General features: G+C 52.0%; 6 protein-coding genes across 6 annotated transcripts; 4 read left to right on the forward strand and 2 right to left on the reverse strand.

Annotated features, from left to right (window-relative positions):
- Positions 1–899: 899 nt before the first annotated feature.
- T310_5661 (Coatomer subunit alpha) lies at positions 900–4,927 on the forward strand (the record flags this gene model as incomplete). The annotated part of the gene is made up of 8 exons (XM_013471451.1): positions 900–926; positions 985–1,034; positions 1,093–1,412; positions 1,467–1,802; positions 1,853–2,819; positions 2,879–3,474; positions 3,527–4,614; positions 4,673–4,927. The coding sequence occupies 8 exons, from the start codon at positions 900–902 to the stop codon at positions 4,925–4,927; spliced, it is 3,639 nt and encodes a 1,212-aa protein (XP_013326905.1).
- A 561-nt stretch (positions 4,928–5,488) lies between these two features.
- T310_5662 (FAD dependent sulfhydryl oxidase Erv1) lies at positions 5,489–6,193 on the reverse strand (the record flags this gene model as incomplete). The annotated part of the gene is made up of 2 exons (XM_013471452.1): positions 5,489–6,002; positions 6,087–6,193. The coding sequence occupies 2 exons, from the start codon at positions 6,191–6,193 to the stop codon at positions 5,489–5,491; spliced, it is 621 nt and encodes a 206-aa protein (XP_013326906.1).
- A 725-nt stretch (positions 6,194–6,918) lies between these two features.
- Positions 6,919–8,183, forward strand: T310_5663 (Transcriptional regulator; the record flags this gene model as incomplete). Its single annotated transcript, XM_013471453.1, has 2 exons — positions 6,919–7,185; positions 7,296–8,183. 2 exons carry the CDS (start codon positions 6,919–6,921, stop codon positions 8,181–8,183), a joined length of 1,155 nt encoding a protein of 384 aa, XP_013326907.1.
- Positions 8,184–9,000: 817 nt separating this feature from the next.
- T310_5664 (uncharacterized protein) lies at positions 9,001–11,601 on the forward strand (the record flags this gene model as incomplete). Its single annotated transcript, XM_013471454.1, has 7 exons — positions 9,001–9,077; positions 9,146–9,166; positions 9,229–9,360; positions 9,413–10,050; positions 10,110–10,678; positions 10,736–11,097; positions 11,157–11,601. The coding sequence occupies 7 exons, from the start codon at positions 9,001–9,003 to the stop codon at positions 11,599–11,601; spliced, it is 2,244 nt and encodes a 747-aa protein (XP_013326908.1).
- Positions 11,602–12,204: 603 nt separating this feature from the next.
- On the reverse strand, positions 12,205–13,896 carry T310_5665 (Tubulin-specific chaperone c; the record flags this gene model as incomplete). Its single annotated transcript, XM_013471455.1, has 6 exons — positions 12,205–12,249; positions 12,411–12,445; positions 12,525–12,705; positions 12,776–13,501; positions 13,553–13,713; positions 13,779–13,896. 6 exons carry the CDS (start codon positions 13,894–13,896, stop codon positions 12,205–12,207), a joined length of 1,266 nt encoding a protein of 421 aa, XP_013326909.1.
- A 1,082-nt stretch (positions 13,897–14,978) lies between these two features.
- On the forward strand, positions 14,979–17,070 carry T310_5666 (Tripeptidyl-peptidase I; the record flags this gene model as incomplete). The annotated part of the gene is made up of 3 exons (XM_013471456.1): positions 14,979–15,020; positions 15,309–16,726; positions 16,776–17,070. The coding sequence occupies 3 exons, from the start codon at positions 14,979–14,981 to the stop codon at positions 17,068–17,070; spliced, it is 1,755 nt and encodes a 584-aa protein (XP_013326910.1).
- Positions 17,071–17,098: the final 28 nt, after the last annotated feature.

The following is a 17,098-nucleotide window of genomic DNA, read 5'->3' on the forward strand; positions in this document are numbered from 1 at the left end:
GAATGCGGAGGAGTTCCGTCGGGGTGGGGGACCAGGACTTGGTCGCCCATGGCGCTCGTACGAGGGGCCAGCAGAACGATATAGAGACTCCTTTATAAATGGCTTTCTTCCCATACTCATCCGGCAAACAGGAGTACGGGCAGATAGCCTCACCGACGGAAAGGATCGTCTGTTATTCGATGGCGCATTTCAAAGGATCTATCTTGGAAGGGAGGGTATGAAGCTGGTGGTCTCGCTGTCAGCAACTTTGCATCAAACATCATCAGCCACGCTTAACAGTCAACATTGGGACGCGAAGAGAGAGACGATCATCGTGTGACTGGTTTAACGCATACACCCAACGAAGAGGGAAGGATTGGCATGTACGATGTATATAGATTCATGGATCTGAGGATAGATGAGAAGTTTTCCTGCCGTCAGTAATAAATAATAATGCGGGGCTCCACTAAGAACCCGTTGCAAACATTTTGAATTGCCAGGAACCCGCAGCGCAATAGCCGCGAGGTCACCAGACTCTGCCAGCAAAACAAGAATGCAGTCAGCAGAAAGCGAGATCGAAGAATGGTTCCATTTCCACCGGTCTGCTGTTCGAGAACGATGCGCGCAGGTGGAGGGCGCTGGTTTCCCCTGAGGCTCAGCACGCGGTCCCAAGGCGTCGTCATTGGCCAGCTCCACTCGCTTAGTGGCTCCGCGCCATTGCCACAATTGACCGGCACCAACTACTGGAAAGCTGGCATGTCCAGTCTCCAGACGCAGCTCGACCGCAACGCTGCAATCTCTCCTGCACCTCCCCATTGCCCTCGCTGGAGTTGATGCGGTGCAGACTATAGCCATCTTCAACTGACTGGCCTGCGGAGCGTGCTGCTTTATGCTGCGGCTCCGGCCACCCTTCGCTGAAGATGTCTTCCCCGACGATGCTCACTAAGGTAGGTCCCCTCTGGCCGCTCATTCTTGTTGTCTATGCTAACAAGACGTTCTGCGTAGTTTGAGTCCAAGTCCTCCCGGGCTAAGGGCATTGCGTTTCACCCGAAACGGTCAGCTGGTTGCGCTGAAAGTGATTTGGGACTACGCGAACTGACATTGGAATAACAGGCCATGGATCCTCGTGTCGCTTCATTCCTCCACTATCCAGCTATGGGACTACCGCATGGGCATGCTGATTGACCGCTTTGAGGAACACGATGGCCCCGTCCGTGGCATTGATTTCCACAAGACGCAGCCGCTTTTCGTGTCCGGAGGAGATGATTACAAGATCAAGGTCTGGAGCTACCAGACTCGCAGATGCCTGTTTACGCTCAATGGGCATTTGGACTACGTGCGGACTGTTTTCTTCCACCATGAACTCCCCTGGATCTTGTCTAGTTCCGATGACCAAACCATCCGAATTTGGAACTGGCAGAACAGGTCTCTCAGTAAGTGACTTCTGCGGTCAATCGACTAGCTGCCTCCCTGACCACGGCTTGCAGTCTGCACATTGACCGGCCATAACCACTACGTGATGTGCGCGCAATTCCACCCCAAGGAGGACCTCATTGTTTCGGCGTCGTTGGACCAATCTGTTCGTGTCTGGGATATCTCCGGCCTCCGAAAGAAACACTCCGCCCCGACCTCTCTGACTTACGAGGATCAAATGGCCCGAGCCAGCGCAAACCAGGCAGACATGTTTGGGAACACAGATGCAGTGGTCAAGTTTGTGCTGGAGGGCCACGACAGGGGTGTGAATTGGGTGTCTTTCCATCCAACTCTGCCATTGATTGTTTCGGCCGGTGACGACAGACTTGTTAAACTGTGGAGGATGAGTGGTGAGTGCAAATAATACAGGAGGATCAGGATCCCGTCTGACACGTAACAGACACGAAGGCATGGGAAGTCGATACCTGTCGCGGCCATTTCCAGAATGCTTCTGCCTGTCTCTTCCATCCGCACCAAGACCTTATCCTGTCCGTCGGCGAAGACAAGACCATCCGGGTCTGGGATCTTAACAAACGGACCTCCGTTCAGTCGTTCAAGCGAGACCTCGATCGGTTCTGGGTGATCGCGGCGCATCCGGAGATTAATCTGTTTGCCGCTGGTCACGATACCGGTGTGATGGTGTTCAAGCTGGAAAGAGAGCGCCCGGCATCCACTGTGTACCAGAACCAGCTCTTCTACATCACTAAGGAGAAGCACGTCAAGTCTTACGACTTTACAAAGAACACTGAATCTCCTCCCATGCTGTCATTGCGAAAACTGGGTGCACCCTGGGTCCCAGCACGAACGCTTTCATACAACCCTGCTGAGCGGGCGATTCTTGTCACCTCCCCGGCCGACGGTGGGACATACGAGCTTATCCACCTCCCCAGGGACGCTACCGGCGCTGTCGAGCCAACCAATCAGAAGCGGGGTCAGGGTACATCTGCCGTCTTCGTTGCGCGAAATCGATTTGCTGTGTTCAACCAGCCCAGCCAGACCGTGGATATCAAGGACTTGAGCAACTCCACGACCAAGACGATCAAGCCACCGGCGGGTACAACAGACATCTACTTTGGCGGAACAGGATGCCTGCTCTTTATCACCCCCACGTCAGTGGTGCTGTTCGATATCCAGCAGAAGAAGCAGTTGGCCGAGCTGGCTGTCAGTGGCGTGAAATATGTCGTCTGGTCGAATGACGGTCTTTACGCAGCCTTGCTGAGCAAACACAATGTGACCATTGTCACCAAGACGCTCGAACAAGTGAGCACTCTACATGAGACGATCCGTATCAAGAGTGCTACCTGGGACGATGCTGGCGTGCTCCTCTACTCCACCCTGAACCACGTCAAATACTCCCTGCTTAACGGGTAAGTTGGTTATTCCTGGATGATAACGGTCCAGCAGATTTGGAGCTGACAGGTTACAGCGACAATGGTATTGTCCGGACCCTTGACCAGACTTTGTACCTCGTTAGAGTCAAAGGACGCAATGTCTACTGCCTTGATCGCAACGCTAAGCCCAGGATCCTGGAAATCGACCCGACCGAATACCGATTCAAACTCGCCCTCGTCAAGAGGAATTATGACGAAATGCTTCACATCATCAAGACTTCGAGCTTGGTTGGCCAGAGCATCATCGCATATTTGCAGAAGAAAGGCTACCCCGAGATTGCTTTGCAATTCGTCCAGGATCCCCAGACTCGTTTCGAACTTGCCATCGAGTGTGGCAACCTCGATGTTGCGATTGAAATGGCCAAGGAACTCGATCGCCCCAAGCTGTGGAGCCGGCTCGCCGTCGAAGCGCTGGCTCACGGTAACCACCAGACCGTGGAGATGACTTACCAGAAGCAGAGACTATTTGATAAGCTCTCCTTCTTATATCTCTCTACTGGTGACCAAGAAAAGCTCTCGCGGATGGCCAAGATTGCCGAACACCGGGGCGACTTTACATCCCGTTTCCAGAATGCCGTCTACCGTGGTGACATCGAGGACAGAATCCAAATGTTCAAGGAAGCTGATTTGTGTACGTTGAGTGTTGTACCTGCCCTTCACATTACTGCTGCTAATTGATCTAGATCCCCTTGCATACGTGACCGCCAAGACACACGGTTTGAACGAAGAAGCTCAAGCTATTCTGGAGACGTGTGGACTTACAGAGGACCAGATTAAGCTGCCGTCCTTAGGCGAGCCTCTGCAGGTCCCGCGCCCGATTGTTCCCACGTACAAGGCCAACTGGCCGGTAAAGGCTGCTGGCCATTCCTCCTTCGAGAAGGCGCTGCTGGGAGAGGTGGGCGTCGTGGATGAGGAGGGAGCCAATGGCTACGAGGTCGAGGAAGAAGCGGAGGAGGCTGAAGTTGCCGCCCAGGAGGCACTTGAGGACGAGGAAGAAGACGCCGCTGGATGGGACATGGGCGACGAGATCAATGTCGAAGAAGACAACGATTTTGTTAACGTCGATAGCGTCGAGGCCGGCGCTGGCAGCTCGGAAGCCGACCTTTGGGCTCGGAATTCTCCTCTGGCGGCCGACCATGTGGCAGCGGGTTCTTTCGACACGGCCATGCAACTTCTGAACCGCCAAGTGGGTGCTGTGAACTTTGCCCCACTGAAGGAGCGGTTCCTCGAGATCTACAAAGCGTCCAGGACATACCTCCCAGCTACGGCGGGACTGCCTCCTTTGGTGAACTACGTGCGACGAACAGTGGACGAAACGGACACCCGCAAGGTGCTGCCCGTCATCCCTCGAGACCTCGAGACTATTGCCAATGTCGATCTGCAAGAAGGCTATGCTGCCATGCGGGCAAACAAGCTCGAAGATGGCGTCAAGATCTTCAAGCGCATTCTGCACACCTTGCTTGTCAACGTTGTATCATCTGAGAGTGAGGTTGAGCAAGCGAAGAAGATCATTGCCACGGCCAGGGAATACATCCTTGCCATGTCCATTGAGCTCTACCGTCGTTCTCTGCCAACCGACACACCGGAGAACCTGAAGAGGAGCCTTGAGCTCTCCGCGTATTTCACCATTCCCAAGCTTGAAGTTGCACACCGACAGCTGGCTCTGATGGCTGCGATGAAGTTTGCCTTTGCCAACAAGAACTACGCTTCTGCCTTGAGTTTTGCCAACCGAATGCTGGCCAATGGCGGCTCGGCGAAACTCCTTGATCAGGTCAGCATTTCTCTCGCTTTTATATTTTCTATATTAGGACATACTAACCGTCGAACAGGCCAAGAAGATCAAGGCTCAATGTGAGCGCAACCCGCAGGACAAGATCGAGATCGAATTCGACCAATTTGCGGAATTCGATATCTGCGCGGCCTCCTACACACCCATCTACAGCGGTTCGCCGAGCGTATCGGATCCGTTTACGGGGGCCAAGTATCACGAACAGTACAAGGGATCTGTGTGCCGGATCTCGGACGTGACGGAAATCGGGGCACCAGCGAGCGGTCTGCGACTGTATGTGTCTGGTCTTAGTTAGAGGATGAGAGATTGATAATGAAGGCTTTTACGGTTGTTTTTTTTTTCTCTTGAATTATTTATATTTGAATTGATTGAAAAGAGGCGTATCTTTTGAATTCCTTCTCCTTCCGCTCCTGTATGAGAAAAGACCGATGTGTGATGTGGTGGCGCCTTGTTTTGGAGATTATCACTTCCCTATCTTAGAACTTAGCAGCAACATCTTTCCATAACCCAGCTCTCAGCTTGCGTTTTATCTGCTAGAACGTGGTACTCCCTCTACTGGTCATATTCTTTTCTTGAAATATCATCTGAGTAGTAGAGTCGCATTCTCCTTCATCAGATACTATAGTACATGCGAAGAGATATCTGTCTTTTGCTTCCAGACTCCAATCTATGAGTAGGGATGTGTAATTCCAGCAACCTTACGCCAAACCATGCCATGCAAATCATACACAGATGTATATATGCATCAACACGAAGCCAGTCCCCCAAAAGTCTTTCGAACAACTCCCATATATCGTACAAGAGCCGATCACAAAACCGTTCAGGACCATATGCCCACGACGACAGAATCACTCAATCAATCGCATCTCCCATCCTTCCACCCGGTCCGCCACCTCTCCTCCCAGAAGCGGCAGTCAAACTCCTTCTTCCCCAACTTGCGATTGACGGCGTTGTGCGCCTCGCACATCCAGTGGCCGAACTCGGCGCGGCCGGCGAGCCGCGGCTGGTTGCGCCCTCCAGGCTCGTTCATCCACGCGCGGAAATCGTCCGCGCACACCCAGCACGGGTACAGGCGCGAGAAGAGGTTCAGGAACGAACGCATCTCGGCCTGCTGCTCGGGCGTGGCCGTCGTCGGGTATGCGGCTGTCAGCGAGTGCAGGAATGTCCATGTTGACCGGCCCAGGGCTTCCACGTCGGGAGGGCAGTCGTCTGGGGGAGTCGATGTCGGAGCAGCTGTTGTTGATGTTGAGTTAGAGGAGGATGCAGCAGCAGTAGTAGCTGCTGCTGCTGCTCCTGCTGCTGCAGCAGAAGACGCAGCGGCTTTCTTCGTCATTGCGCGCCAGGATGCGGCCGAGGTGCAAACGCGACATCTAGGATGAGAGGAACCAGTCAGTCAAGTCAGTCCATACGTAGGCAAGTCGCTAGACGAAAGTCTTCTTCTGTACGGAACTCACGGTTTCCCATCCTTGTCCAGCACCACTCCTGGAGGGAGCTTCTTGTTTGCTATCTCTTCGTCTTTGGCCGTCGTCGAGGCACCACCGGTTGGGACTTGATTGCTCATGTTGCTGATATCACTCTGGTCTGTTCACTGTTGTCGTCGAGGTATAGTAATCGGAGTGCTTATGCGAAGAAGAATAGAGGAATCTCAATCAATCAAGTCCGATAAATGCAGAGCGACAGAAGACGACAAAAGAAATTGGAGTCACTCTGCCAAAAAAAAAAATCAAAATAAGATTGAATCAAATATTAACTTTTCCAAATTTAACGAAGATTAATTATCAATTAATAATAACGGCCATGGATGCCATGCAGAAATAGAATAAATGTCTCCGTCCGCACCGGCTCGGCACGGCGCCGACAAACGAAACAATTGGATTGGAGCGAAGCTTACGGAGGACTTTTGATGAGATCATGCCGCAAGCAGAGCTCCTCCTCCGCATTGCATTCGCATTGCATTAGCACCGTCACGCGCCGCAGAACAACGCACTCACTACTGACGACTGCCCGCATTTCGCACGCGCCTTTTCTTTTTTTTTTAATTCAACCTTCTCTTATTACCGAAAATTAAAATAAAATACTCGCGCGATTGATTCTTGCTGCATTCCAGCGACAGGTTTCTTCTGTTCTGTCTATATGATTTTCTGATTTGCCTGGCGCGCGTGCGCGTGTACAAGCCATTTACAGTCCAGTACAGTCCAGTACAGTACAGAACAGAACAGAACAGCATACCCATACCCATACCCATACATATACAAATACCTTGCTCTACGAGACGAAAAGAAAGAAATGCCCCATCGCTATGCCATGTACGATTCCTCTGACGAGGCGGAGGAGGAGCCGCCCGCTCCGGCAAGGACTGTCCCATCCGACGAGCGCCTGGAGAGAGCTCTCCGTGATACCGTCGCGAACGTGTTCCGGTCTGGGAACTTGGAGGATTTGACGGTCAGACGGGTGCGGCATGCGACGGAGAAAGCGCTGGGGCTGGAGGAGGGGTTTTTCAAGGGCGACCCGCGCTGGAAGGCGAAGAGCGATCAGATTATTAAGGATGAAGCGGTTGGTGGATGCTCCTTCTTTTTGCTTCTACCTTTACAGGACATGTATACATATACATACGTTGGATATATTGATTTATGCTAACTGACGCGTTTTGCTCATCGCTGCAGGTAAGGCAGGAGAAAGCGCAGCAAGAAGAGGAGGAGCAGACGTCCGACGACGAGCCTATAGCTCCGCCAAAGGGGAAGGAGAAGAAACAGGAGAAACAGGAGAAACCGACGAAACGAGAAAAACCGACCGAACCAACCGAACCGACCAAACCGACCAAACCATCACCAACGGAAGATTCCCCGAAACCTAGAAAACGTCGAAAGACGTACCAGGTTGAAGAATCGGAGGAGTCGTCGTTTGTCCCACCAAGCAACGAGGGAGACGAAGGCGAGGCTACAGAGCCCGTGAGACGCGCTAGTGCTTCGCCTCAAAAGAAGTCCAACCTAGAGATCACGGTAAACGTGGCGGAATCAGACGTTGCGGACAAGGGCCAGGCCAGCCAGACAGGCGCCGATCAAGAGGCATCCGAAAGTGAAATGTCTGTCGTGCTCGATGAAGCACCGAAACCAAAACGGAAGCAGCAGAAGAGCGCAGACACCCCTGCGAAGAGAAGCAAGAGGAAAACGTCGGCTAAAGCGGACCCGAACCTGGATCCCGATCAGGCGGAGATCAAGCGCCTACAGGGCTGGCTAGTCAAGTGCGGAATCCGCAAGATGTGGTCGCGGGAGCTGGCTCCATACGATACGCCCAAAGCGAAGATCAAGCATCTCAAGAAGATGCTGGAGGACGCGGGAATGAAAGGGCGATATTCCCTCGAGAAGGCGAAGAGGATCCGGGAAGAGCGGGAACTCAAAGCTGATCTGGAGCTGGTGCAGGAAGGGGCCCGCCGATGGGGAACTGGCAGCGCAGGGGAGGAAAGCGATAACGAGGGACGGCCGAGGAGAAGACTGGCACGAGGGCCCAAGAGCCTGGCATTCTTGGACGACGACGGCGAAGAGACGGATTGAGCTGGAGGTCTTCGGGGTGTCGGCTGGTCATCACGAAGTCTATGGCGTGTTTGTTTTATGACGACTGATATATATAACTGCCTTGAGAATACGATGACTCCGCATGCGCATATAGTAACGAAATGAGACTCAGATCATCACCCGTTATTTATGCTGCTTTCCGCTCATCCGCTGGGCGACCAAGCTGAATACAGCGACGGAGGAGATGAAGAGTACCAGATTGTAGAACTATCGTGACCGTCAGCCAGAGATATGCCATAGATTCCCCTTAGGGGCATCGTACCGCAGTTCTCGAGTATTCATTTTCCTCGGCTTCCGTCCGCGCCTCGACGAAGAGGCGACGCAAATTGGGGAGATTGGCCTGCGCCAGTCAGATCATGGCCTCAGACAGGATATACACTACTCACCATGATTGGGACCAGGTAGGTCTTTGTATATATCCAGCGAATCCTCGTGGAGGAATAGCAGTCGTTGCGGGCGGTCGGCGACGTAAACTGGAGCAGCAGACTAGGCGCTGGATGGCGGGTCGGGTGGATCAGCCACCATAGGACACATAACGGAGTAGTGCAAATGCAGCAAACCCTCCAGCGTCTCGTCTGCTCCCACTGACTTGTGGCGGGGACAAGAATAATGCGATAGATAATTCGACTTATCTCTCCTTCCAGAGCCGCGCCACGTTCTCCTGAGGCTTTGTTGCCTGTCTGTCTTCTGCCGCACACCCCGCGTCTCTTCGCCCGTCCTCGTCCCCTTTTCGACCCGCTCCCCCATTGCGGAGGCGCGACCTCGTCGCTGCTGAAGCACCTCCATCGCAGACGACATGGCGATCAACCGGTTGCGGGGCGCCTTCCAGGTGCCCAAGAAGGGAGAGACGTTCGAGTTGAGGGCTGGCCTTGTGTACGAGACACCATGTCTGATTAGTTTGTGCTTGTGCGGGATAATGCTAACTGGCCTGCGTCTCTCAGATCCCAATATGCATACGAACGGTACGCGGGCAGACGCAGATCTGGTGACGGATCGGAATTAGGCATACTTATGATTTGTGCAGGAAAGAGGCTATCCAAAAGACCATCATGGCAATGACCTTGGGCAAAGATGTGTCCGCGCTGTTCCCCGATGTCCTGAAGAATATCGCAACCAACGACCTTGACCAGAAGAAACTCGTATACCTCTACCTAATGTAGGTCGTCGAGTCTCCCTGTCCGGTACCTCTGGCTGATAGAGTGCTGCAGGAACTATGCCAAGTCGCATCCGGACCTCTGCATTCTCGCCGTCAATACCTTTGTACAAGATTCAGAAGACCCCAATCCTCTCATACGAGCATTAGCCATCAGGACAATGGGTTGTATCCGGGTAGATAAGATGGTGGACTACATGGAGGAACCGCTCCGGAAGACGCTACGAGACGAGTCGCCGTACGTTCGGAAGACGGCCGCGATCTGTGTGGCCAAACTGTTCGACCTCAACCCGACCATGTGCCTGGAAAACGGGTTCCTTGAGATGTTGCAGGAGATGATCGGAGACCCCAACCCCATGGTGGTCGCGAATTCGGTCACTGCATTGGCAGAGATCTCCGAGACCGCTCCGGAGACAAAGGCGTTGGAGATCAATTCGAACACGCTGCGCAAGCTGTTGATGGCCTTGAACGAGTGTACCGAGTGGGGTCGGGTTAAGATTCTGACCTCGCTGGCGGAGTACAAGACGGCAGATGTCAAGGAATCCGAGCACATCTGCGAGAGAGTTGTTCCTCAATTCCAGCATGTGAACGCCAGTGTGGTTTTGGCGGCGATCAAAGTCGTCCTCTTGCACATGAAACACATCAATCCGGACCTGCAGAAAACCTACCTTAAGAAGATGGCTCCTCCACTCGGTATGTGTGGCGCTGGCGCTCCATATAGTTGCGATGCGGTGTTACTAACTCGATAAAAGTCACTCTGGTCTCGTCGGCACCCGAAGTCCAGTATGTGGCGCTGAGAAATATCGACCTGCTGCTACAGAAACAGCCGGATATTTTGAACAGGGAACTGCGTGTCTTTTTCTGCAAATACAACGACCCTCCCTATGTCAAATTCCAGAAGCTCGAGATCATGGTCCGGATAGCCGACGAACGGAATGTCGACCAGCTCCTGTCTGAATTGAAGGAGTACGCCCTCGAAGTCGACATGGATTTCGTGCGGAGGGCTGTCAAGGCCATTGGCCAGACTGCGATCAAGATCGAGAGCGCCAGCGAGAAGTGTGTCAATGTTCTCCTGGACCTGATCAACACCAAGGTGAACTACGTCGTCCAGGAGGCCATTGTGGTCATCCGCGACATCCTCCGAAAATACCCGGGCTACGAGGGCATTATCCCTACGCTATGTAAGTGTATTGACGAACTGGATGAGCCCAACGCCCGGGCTGCCATCGTCTGGATTGTGGGCGAGTATGCGGAGAAGATCAGCAACGCAGGTGATATCCTGGGGGGATTCGTTGAAGGATTCAATGAGGAGTTCACACAGGTATGGTTCCACGTCCCTCCAGGTTAAGACAGTATTGATTCTCTAACGGATCGGCAGACACAATTGCAAATCTTGACCGCGGTCGTCAAGCTCTTCTTGAAGAGGCCCGACAAAGCCCAGGGCCTGGTGCAGAAAGTGCTTCAGGCGGCGACAGCAGAGAACGACAACCCCGACATCCGGGATCGCGCTTACGTCTACTGGCGTTTGCTCTCCAACACCACGGACCCCAATGCGGCGAAGAACGTCATCCTCTCCCAGAAACCCCCCATCACGACCACCATCCAGTCCTTACCTCCAGCTCTGCTGGATCAGCTGTTGGAGGAGATGTCGACATTGGCGTCTGTGTACCACAAGCCTCCGGAGCAATTCGTGGGTCAGGGCCGGTTTGGCGCCGATGCTGTGCAGAGAGCTGCTATCGAGTATGTTCCATTCTTCTGGCTTCACATTACATTTCGTCCAATGCTAACTCACTCGCTAGGGAACAACAGCAGAATGCTCGTGAGAACCCGTTGGCCGCGGCCGCTGCTGCAGCAGTCACGGGACAGGCTCCTCCACCTCAAGCTCAGAGCAACGTTGAGAACCTCCTCGACATCGACTTTGACGGCGCGGCCCCTGCATCGGCAGAGGGCCTGGCCGGCACACCTGTGCGATCGACTACGCCAGCGACAACTACATCACCACCAGCGACGACGACGGGCAGCAACAACCTGGACGATCTGCTCGGCGTGTTCGGCAACGGCGGAGACACCGCCGGCGCCGGCGCAGCCGCCTCGACAGGCAACACCGGCTTTGGCGGCGCAGAGGGAGATCTGATGAACGGATTCGCAGGGTTGAATCTGTCTGGGAACACCAACACCAACAACACATCATCATCGGGAGGCGACAACCAACCGAAAAGGACGAATGAAGACTTACTCTTCTAGCCTGTTTAGTTATAGTATACTAGTATACTAGTTTCTTGTCGGATAAAATTTTTTATGTTCTTTTTTTATTTTTTATGTCTGGTAGATGTCGATGTTCCATGTCCATGTCCATGTCTCCTAAAATAAATAAATAGAAAAAGGATTTAAGGAGAGGAGGCAGGTGGCTTGAGAAAGAGGAAAATCCTAAGATTTTTTTTAAAAAAAGAGTAAGCATTCTAGTATTAATATAATGTTGCTAGATAGGTAGATAGGTGGATACATAAGCAAGTCAATGAAACAGAGCCTGGCTGTCATTATAGATTGATTGCTTGCTTACTGGCCCATTACTACCTACCTAACACCTATTCAATACGCACATATATATATTTTCCGGCCTCCTTATATACTTGCTCCATCACATGGCTACTGAATAGCTTAGCTACATATGCAGTATATACATGCTTTATTGCTAAATAGCTTAAAACAGCAAGATAAAGAAATAAAAAAAATTAAGAAATGATATCCACGAGAGTCGGAGGGACAAAGATTCCAACAAACGCAGTGAGTGAGTGAGTGAGTGAGTGAGTGATATTTATTGACTCCAGTCTTACTATGATTGATTGATTAATTAATTGATCTTAAATCTCTTATTTCAGTCCAATCTTGTATCTGATACAAGGTACAGTACATAATACTATTCGACGGTGGGGAAAAAAGGGAATGGGGAAAAAAGAGAAAGGAAAAGGCAATGAGTGAAGAATAATAAGGAGAAGAAGAATAATGTGATGAAGATGATGAAACGAATATTAAAGAAAAGTAAAATAAAGTACTTTGCTTGTTGTACATGATATGCCTGCCTGCCTGCCTGCCAATTAATTAGTTAATTATTCGTATTGTATTGCATCGTTTTGTTGTTTCTCATTCTTTCATCACTTTGGTCGCACGGAGAATGTCCTCCAATGACCAACATGGTCCGCCAGGGACCATCTCGGCCCAGACTTCCTCCGGTACGGCCGCATTCTGGTCGAGAATACTCCAGTTGGGGCTGGGCTCGGGTTTGATCCATTTGAAATCCTCGACTTGATTCCAGCGGTCGGAATCGTCTGGCTGGTTCTGATCAAGAGCCTAGGTGCAGAGTCAGATGAATGAGTCGGGGTTTCCTATGTGATGATGATGATGATGAGAAGATACTCACGTATGCTTTTGGAATCCGTCCAAATCGGATATTGCTGCAATCCTCGATGATCGGATTGCTAGAACAACTCAAATAGACATCGACATCGACGCAGTTGTGCATCCGGAATTGCCGGCATGATACCACTATGACACTGTGCTCCACGCCCGTGATGTGCGCCGGCCCTTCCACTTGGCCGCAGATCAGAAGGCTCTCTTTGACGCCTTTGACTGTGAGGCTGGCGTACGGTTTCCCGTTCGTCGTCGGAATGGACATGTCCACCACACAGTGGCGGAGAGAGGTTATGGAAGCTGGCACCGACGAGCTGGACGCCGTTGCGGGGAGCATGATATGCAGACCGTAGTGGTTGTTTACGGACACTGATGACTCGTTAGAAAATGTCGGACGATGAACGGATGTCGATTTCTGTTCCAGCAACGAGCTGTCCTTGCCTTCCTCAAGGATGGCCGGCGACGAGGTGGGTGCAATCTCCGGCCTTAACTGCTGCTGCTCCGGCTCATTGACAGGTGTCGAAGCATAGTTTGGAGTAGGATTGATTGAGGAGTCGCGGGACGACCCGTCAGGAGAGCGGTATGGTGGGATGTGACGACGACCTTGAGCAGCAATCTCCGCAGCATCCGTCAAGGAGACAGCGGAGGCATTCTTCTTCGTCTTGAACGAAAATTTCGTCCGTGGGGCTATTGCAGCGCGCGTCTCTGCTAGTTTGTCCTGCAGCGCTTTGATTGCCTGCAAGTGATTGATCAGTAGGCTCCTCCAAAGCAAGTTTGATCCACTCACCTCGGCATATATCCGTTGGTCGTATGTGGGAATATAACTCGACGCATCCTTGACTTCATTCGACAGCCGTGCGATGCCCGCCAAACAGTGGTCGACAGCGTCCGAACGCTCGCCAGCTACGAGAGAAGTGTCCGCAAGGCGGTCCATTTGTTCTTGCAGAGCTAGACAGGAGGTCAGTCACACAGACCCTAAGATAGAAACTGATAAAACGCCAAGTGCGGACTACCTGTGATCTCATGCTGAAAGTAACGGAAGAACCGTTCTTTCAGCGAGATGTCGGATTTGGAGTTCTGCTCCTTCTCTTCAGGAGGCAGGCGCTCCTCCAATGCTGTTATGTCAGACATGGCTCTGGAGACGCTGTGGTAGCTGCAGGAGGCGAGATGATCGACTGGCTAGGAGATGTCGTATCGTATATACAGCCAGAGGTCCGGATCACCCGATGTGTATTAATGACGTGTGATCCGAATTTCAATCGGACTCGTCAACAATCATACGTGCGGACGCGGACCCAAAGGGCAATAAGGCGATAAAAAAATCAGGGCAGTGTCATGATTATTGGCAAATCGTCCTTGCGACTCAAGATCCACGCATGTCATCGATGTGTTGGAAATCCTCTGGAGCTCCAACGTGCAGAAGGAGGGGCACGGCGGGGAATCCAAGGTGCTTTGACGGTGCCAAAGTGTCAGAGGCAGCTCCACAGGACTAAGTAATTAGATCATGGAGCCACAGCGGAAGGGGCCTCGCGATTTGCGATGTCTGTCCGCGACTCCGCCGTCACTTAAGAAACGACACCTGTTCATCAACCAGCTGCTGAGCGAAGTTATCCCCGTGACGGTGACGTCGATGCTCCGTATCTCACATGACCCTTTCCCCTTCCTGTGGTGCACGTGACTGTCACATGCATCGAGGGCATCAGTTGTCATCTCCAGATTCCAGAACACGCTGTTGCGATTTATAAACGCCAACTTCGCATAAGAGCTACCGTGGATTTCATCTCGTATACAAGCGGATGTATAGGTACTAATCAAGATACCCTGCAGACACAATCTAAAACAATTGCTCCAGCATCAGTTCCGCAACAAACTCCAATGGACGTGGGCATCTCTGGAATAATTCGCGAGAGCTTCAAACTGGTTCTTCCATTGCTAGATCAAAAGGCGTGCTTTCTTGAGTTTCGGCGTCTGCTGATGGAACGAGCCATTACATAGCCGGCGGTTCCTTGCTGTTGCCCCCTGTGTGGAATGCTAAGACAGGATGCCATGACGTCGGAATGCCTGCATGACAGGTTATCCATCTGCGTGTTCTTCAGCAATTGATGCTTCCTAGCCAATCGTTTCAATAAATACCCATAGTTTATTAGGGAAACTCACGTCTCCGAATAAGCTGTTGCATTGTTCTCCGACTGCAACGACGTTCCTGCGTCAGAATGCCCCCGAAGGAGTCATTGGCATTACCGCCCAGACGGAAGGTGCGCATGCCTTCTGCATGTTGCGCCGATCCTTCCCCATGCCTTTTGTTCATTCTCGAAGCATTGCTGAAGAAGAGAAGAGTATGACAGCTCGTGATTTTTTTCTTATCGCCCTCTTTTGGACTGTGGATGTACGCAGTCGTTGTATCCCAACGCTCGCCCCCTTTCCTTGTCCTTCGTTCTGGGTAGTCATTCTTTGAAGTCTCGATGCGTCCTTTCTCTTTTTTACTGTGGGCTTTGTCATTCTCTTTGTCATTGCCACATGCGTCGGCTACTTCATCAGGGCAGTATGAAATCGTCGAACGCCTCCAGACTGTACCAGACGGATGGATCCGGGGTTCACCACCGTCCCCATCCACGCTGATGCAATTTCGCCTCGCTATTCGCCAGGAACGGGCTGCTGAGTTCGAGCAATTAGCGATCAATATTGCGACTCCTGGTCATGAAATGTACGGAAAGCATATGAAGCGCGATGAGATCAAAGCCTTCCTACGGCCTTCATCGGAAATCTCCGAGATAATCCTGTCCTGGCTCAAGTCGGAAGGAGTGTCTGAGGACCTGATTGAGGATAATGGCGATTGGATCAAGTTCATCGTCCCCGTGAAGCAGGCAGAGCGAATGTTGGATACCCGTTTCTATTACTTCCGTGACACGATCACCGGGATGTACAAGATTCGCACCCTGGAGTACTCAGTACCACGAGCGATCCGTCCATTTATTCACCTCATTCAGCCGACGACACGTTTTGGGCAAGTCAGGCCGCAGAAAAGCTTCGTATTTGATCTCAAGAAAGCTCTGGATGCGGGAAATGTGGAAACGGACTGCAATTCAATTGTCACTCCCGACTGTCTGCGGAAGTTGTATAAGCTAAGAGACTTTGTGGCCAGTCCGGATTCGCGCAACAAGCTAGGTATTTCCGGCTACCTCGACCAATATGCCCGCTATGATTATCTAGAGGAGTTTTTGCAAACGTACGCCCCGAACAGGGTCAACGCCAACTTCACGGTACAATCCATCAACGGCGGGCTTAACGAGCAGAATTCCACCGCGGATAGCATTGAAGCTAGCCTGGATATCCAGTACGGAATCGCATTGTCCTACGAAACTCCTACTGTATATTACACTACAGGGGGGCGTGGCCCTCTGGTCCCAGACTTGAGCGAGCCAAACATCGCTGCTTCGTCCAACGAGCCCTACCTCGAGCAGCTGCACTATCTCCTGGGTCTTCCCGACGAGGAACTACCTTCCGTACTGTCCACGTCCTACGGCGAGAACGAACAAACCGTTCCTGAGTCTTATTCTAATGCAACTTGCAGTCTGTTTGCCCAGCTGGGGGTGCGAGGCGTCTCAGTGATCTTCAGCAGTGGTGATGAAGGAGTCGGTGGTTCTTGTTTGACAAATGATGGAACAAACACCACGAGATTCAACCCTGTCTTTCCAGCCTCGTGTCCCTTTGTCACGTCTGTGGGTGGTACCTATCAGATCAATCCCGAAAAAGCTGTTCACTTCTCTTCTGGCGGGTTTTCGGAACGATTTCCTCGTCCATCATATCAAGAAAAAGCAGTGAGCGCCTATCTGTCCAAGCTGGGAGATCAATGGGAGGGCCTCTACAATCCATCGGGACGAGGGTTCCCTGATGTTGCTGCTCAAGCTCTGAATTACGCCGTCGTCGACCATGGGGGTTTCAGCAGAGTGAGTGGAACTAGGTTAGTGTTTGGCAATTCTTTTTGGAGGCTCAAGCTAACTCTACATCAGTGCATCTGCTCCTACTTTTGCCGCCATCATTGCCAATTTGAATTCGGTCCGCTTAGCTGCTAACAAGTCCACTCTGGGATTTTTGAATCCCTGGATCTATGGACTCGATGGACAAGGGTTCACCGATATCGTCGACGGCGGCTCGACTGGCTGTGCTGGAATCGACCCCCTATCTGGCCTGCGAACTGCTTATGTGCCGTACGCAAGCTGGAATGCTACGCCTGGTTGGGACCCGGTGACTGGACTCGGAACGCCTCTCTTTGATGTATTGTCTGCTCTCGCGACGAAGGCGTGATTATCATTATCATATACATAGCCTGATA

The sequence above is a fragment of the Rasamsonia emersonii genome, assembly GCF_000968595.1.
Source record: "Rasamsonia emersonii CBS 393.64 chromosome Unknown ctg1118621760317, whole genome shotgun sequence".
NCBI lineage: Eukaryota > Fungi > Ascomycota > Eurotiomycetes > Eurotiales > Trichocomaceae > Rasamsonia > Rasamsonia emersonii.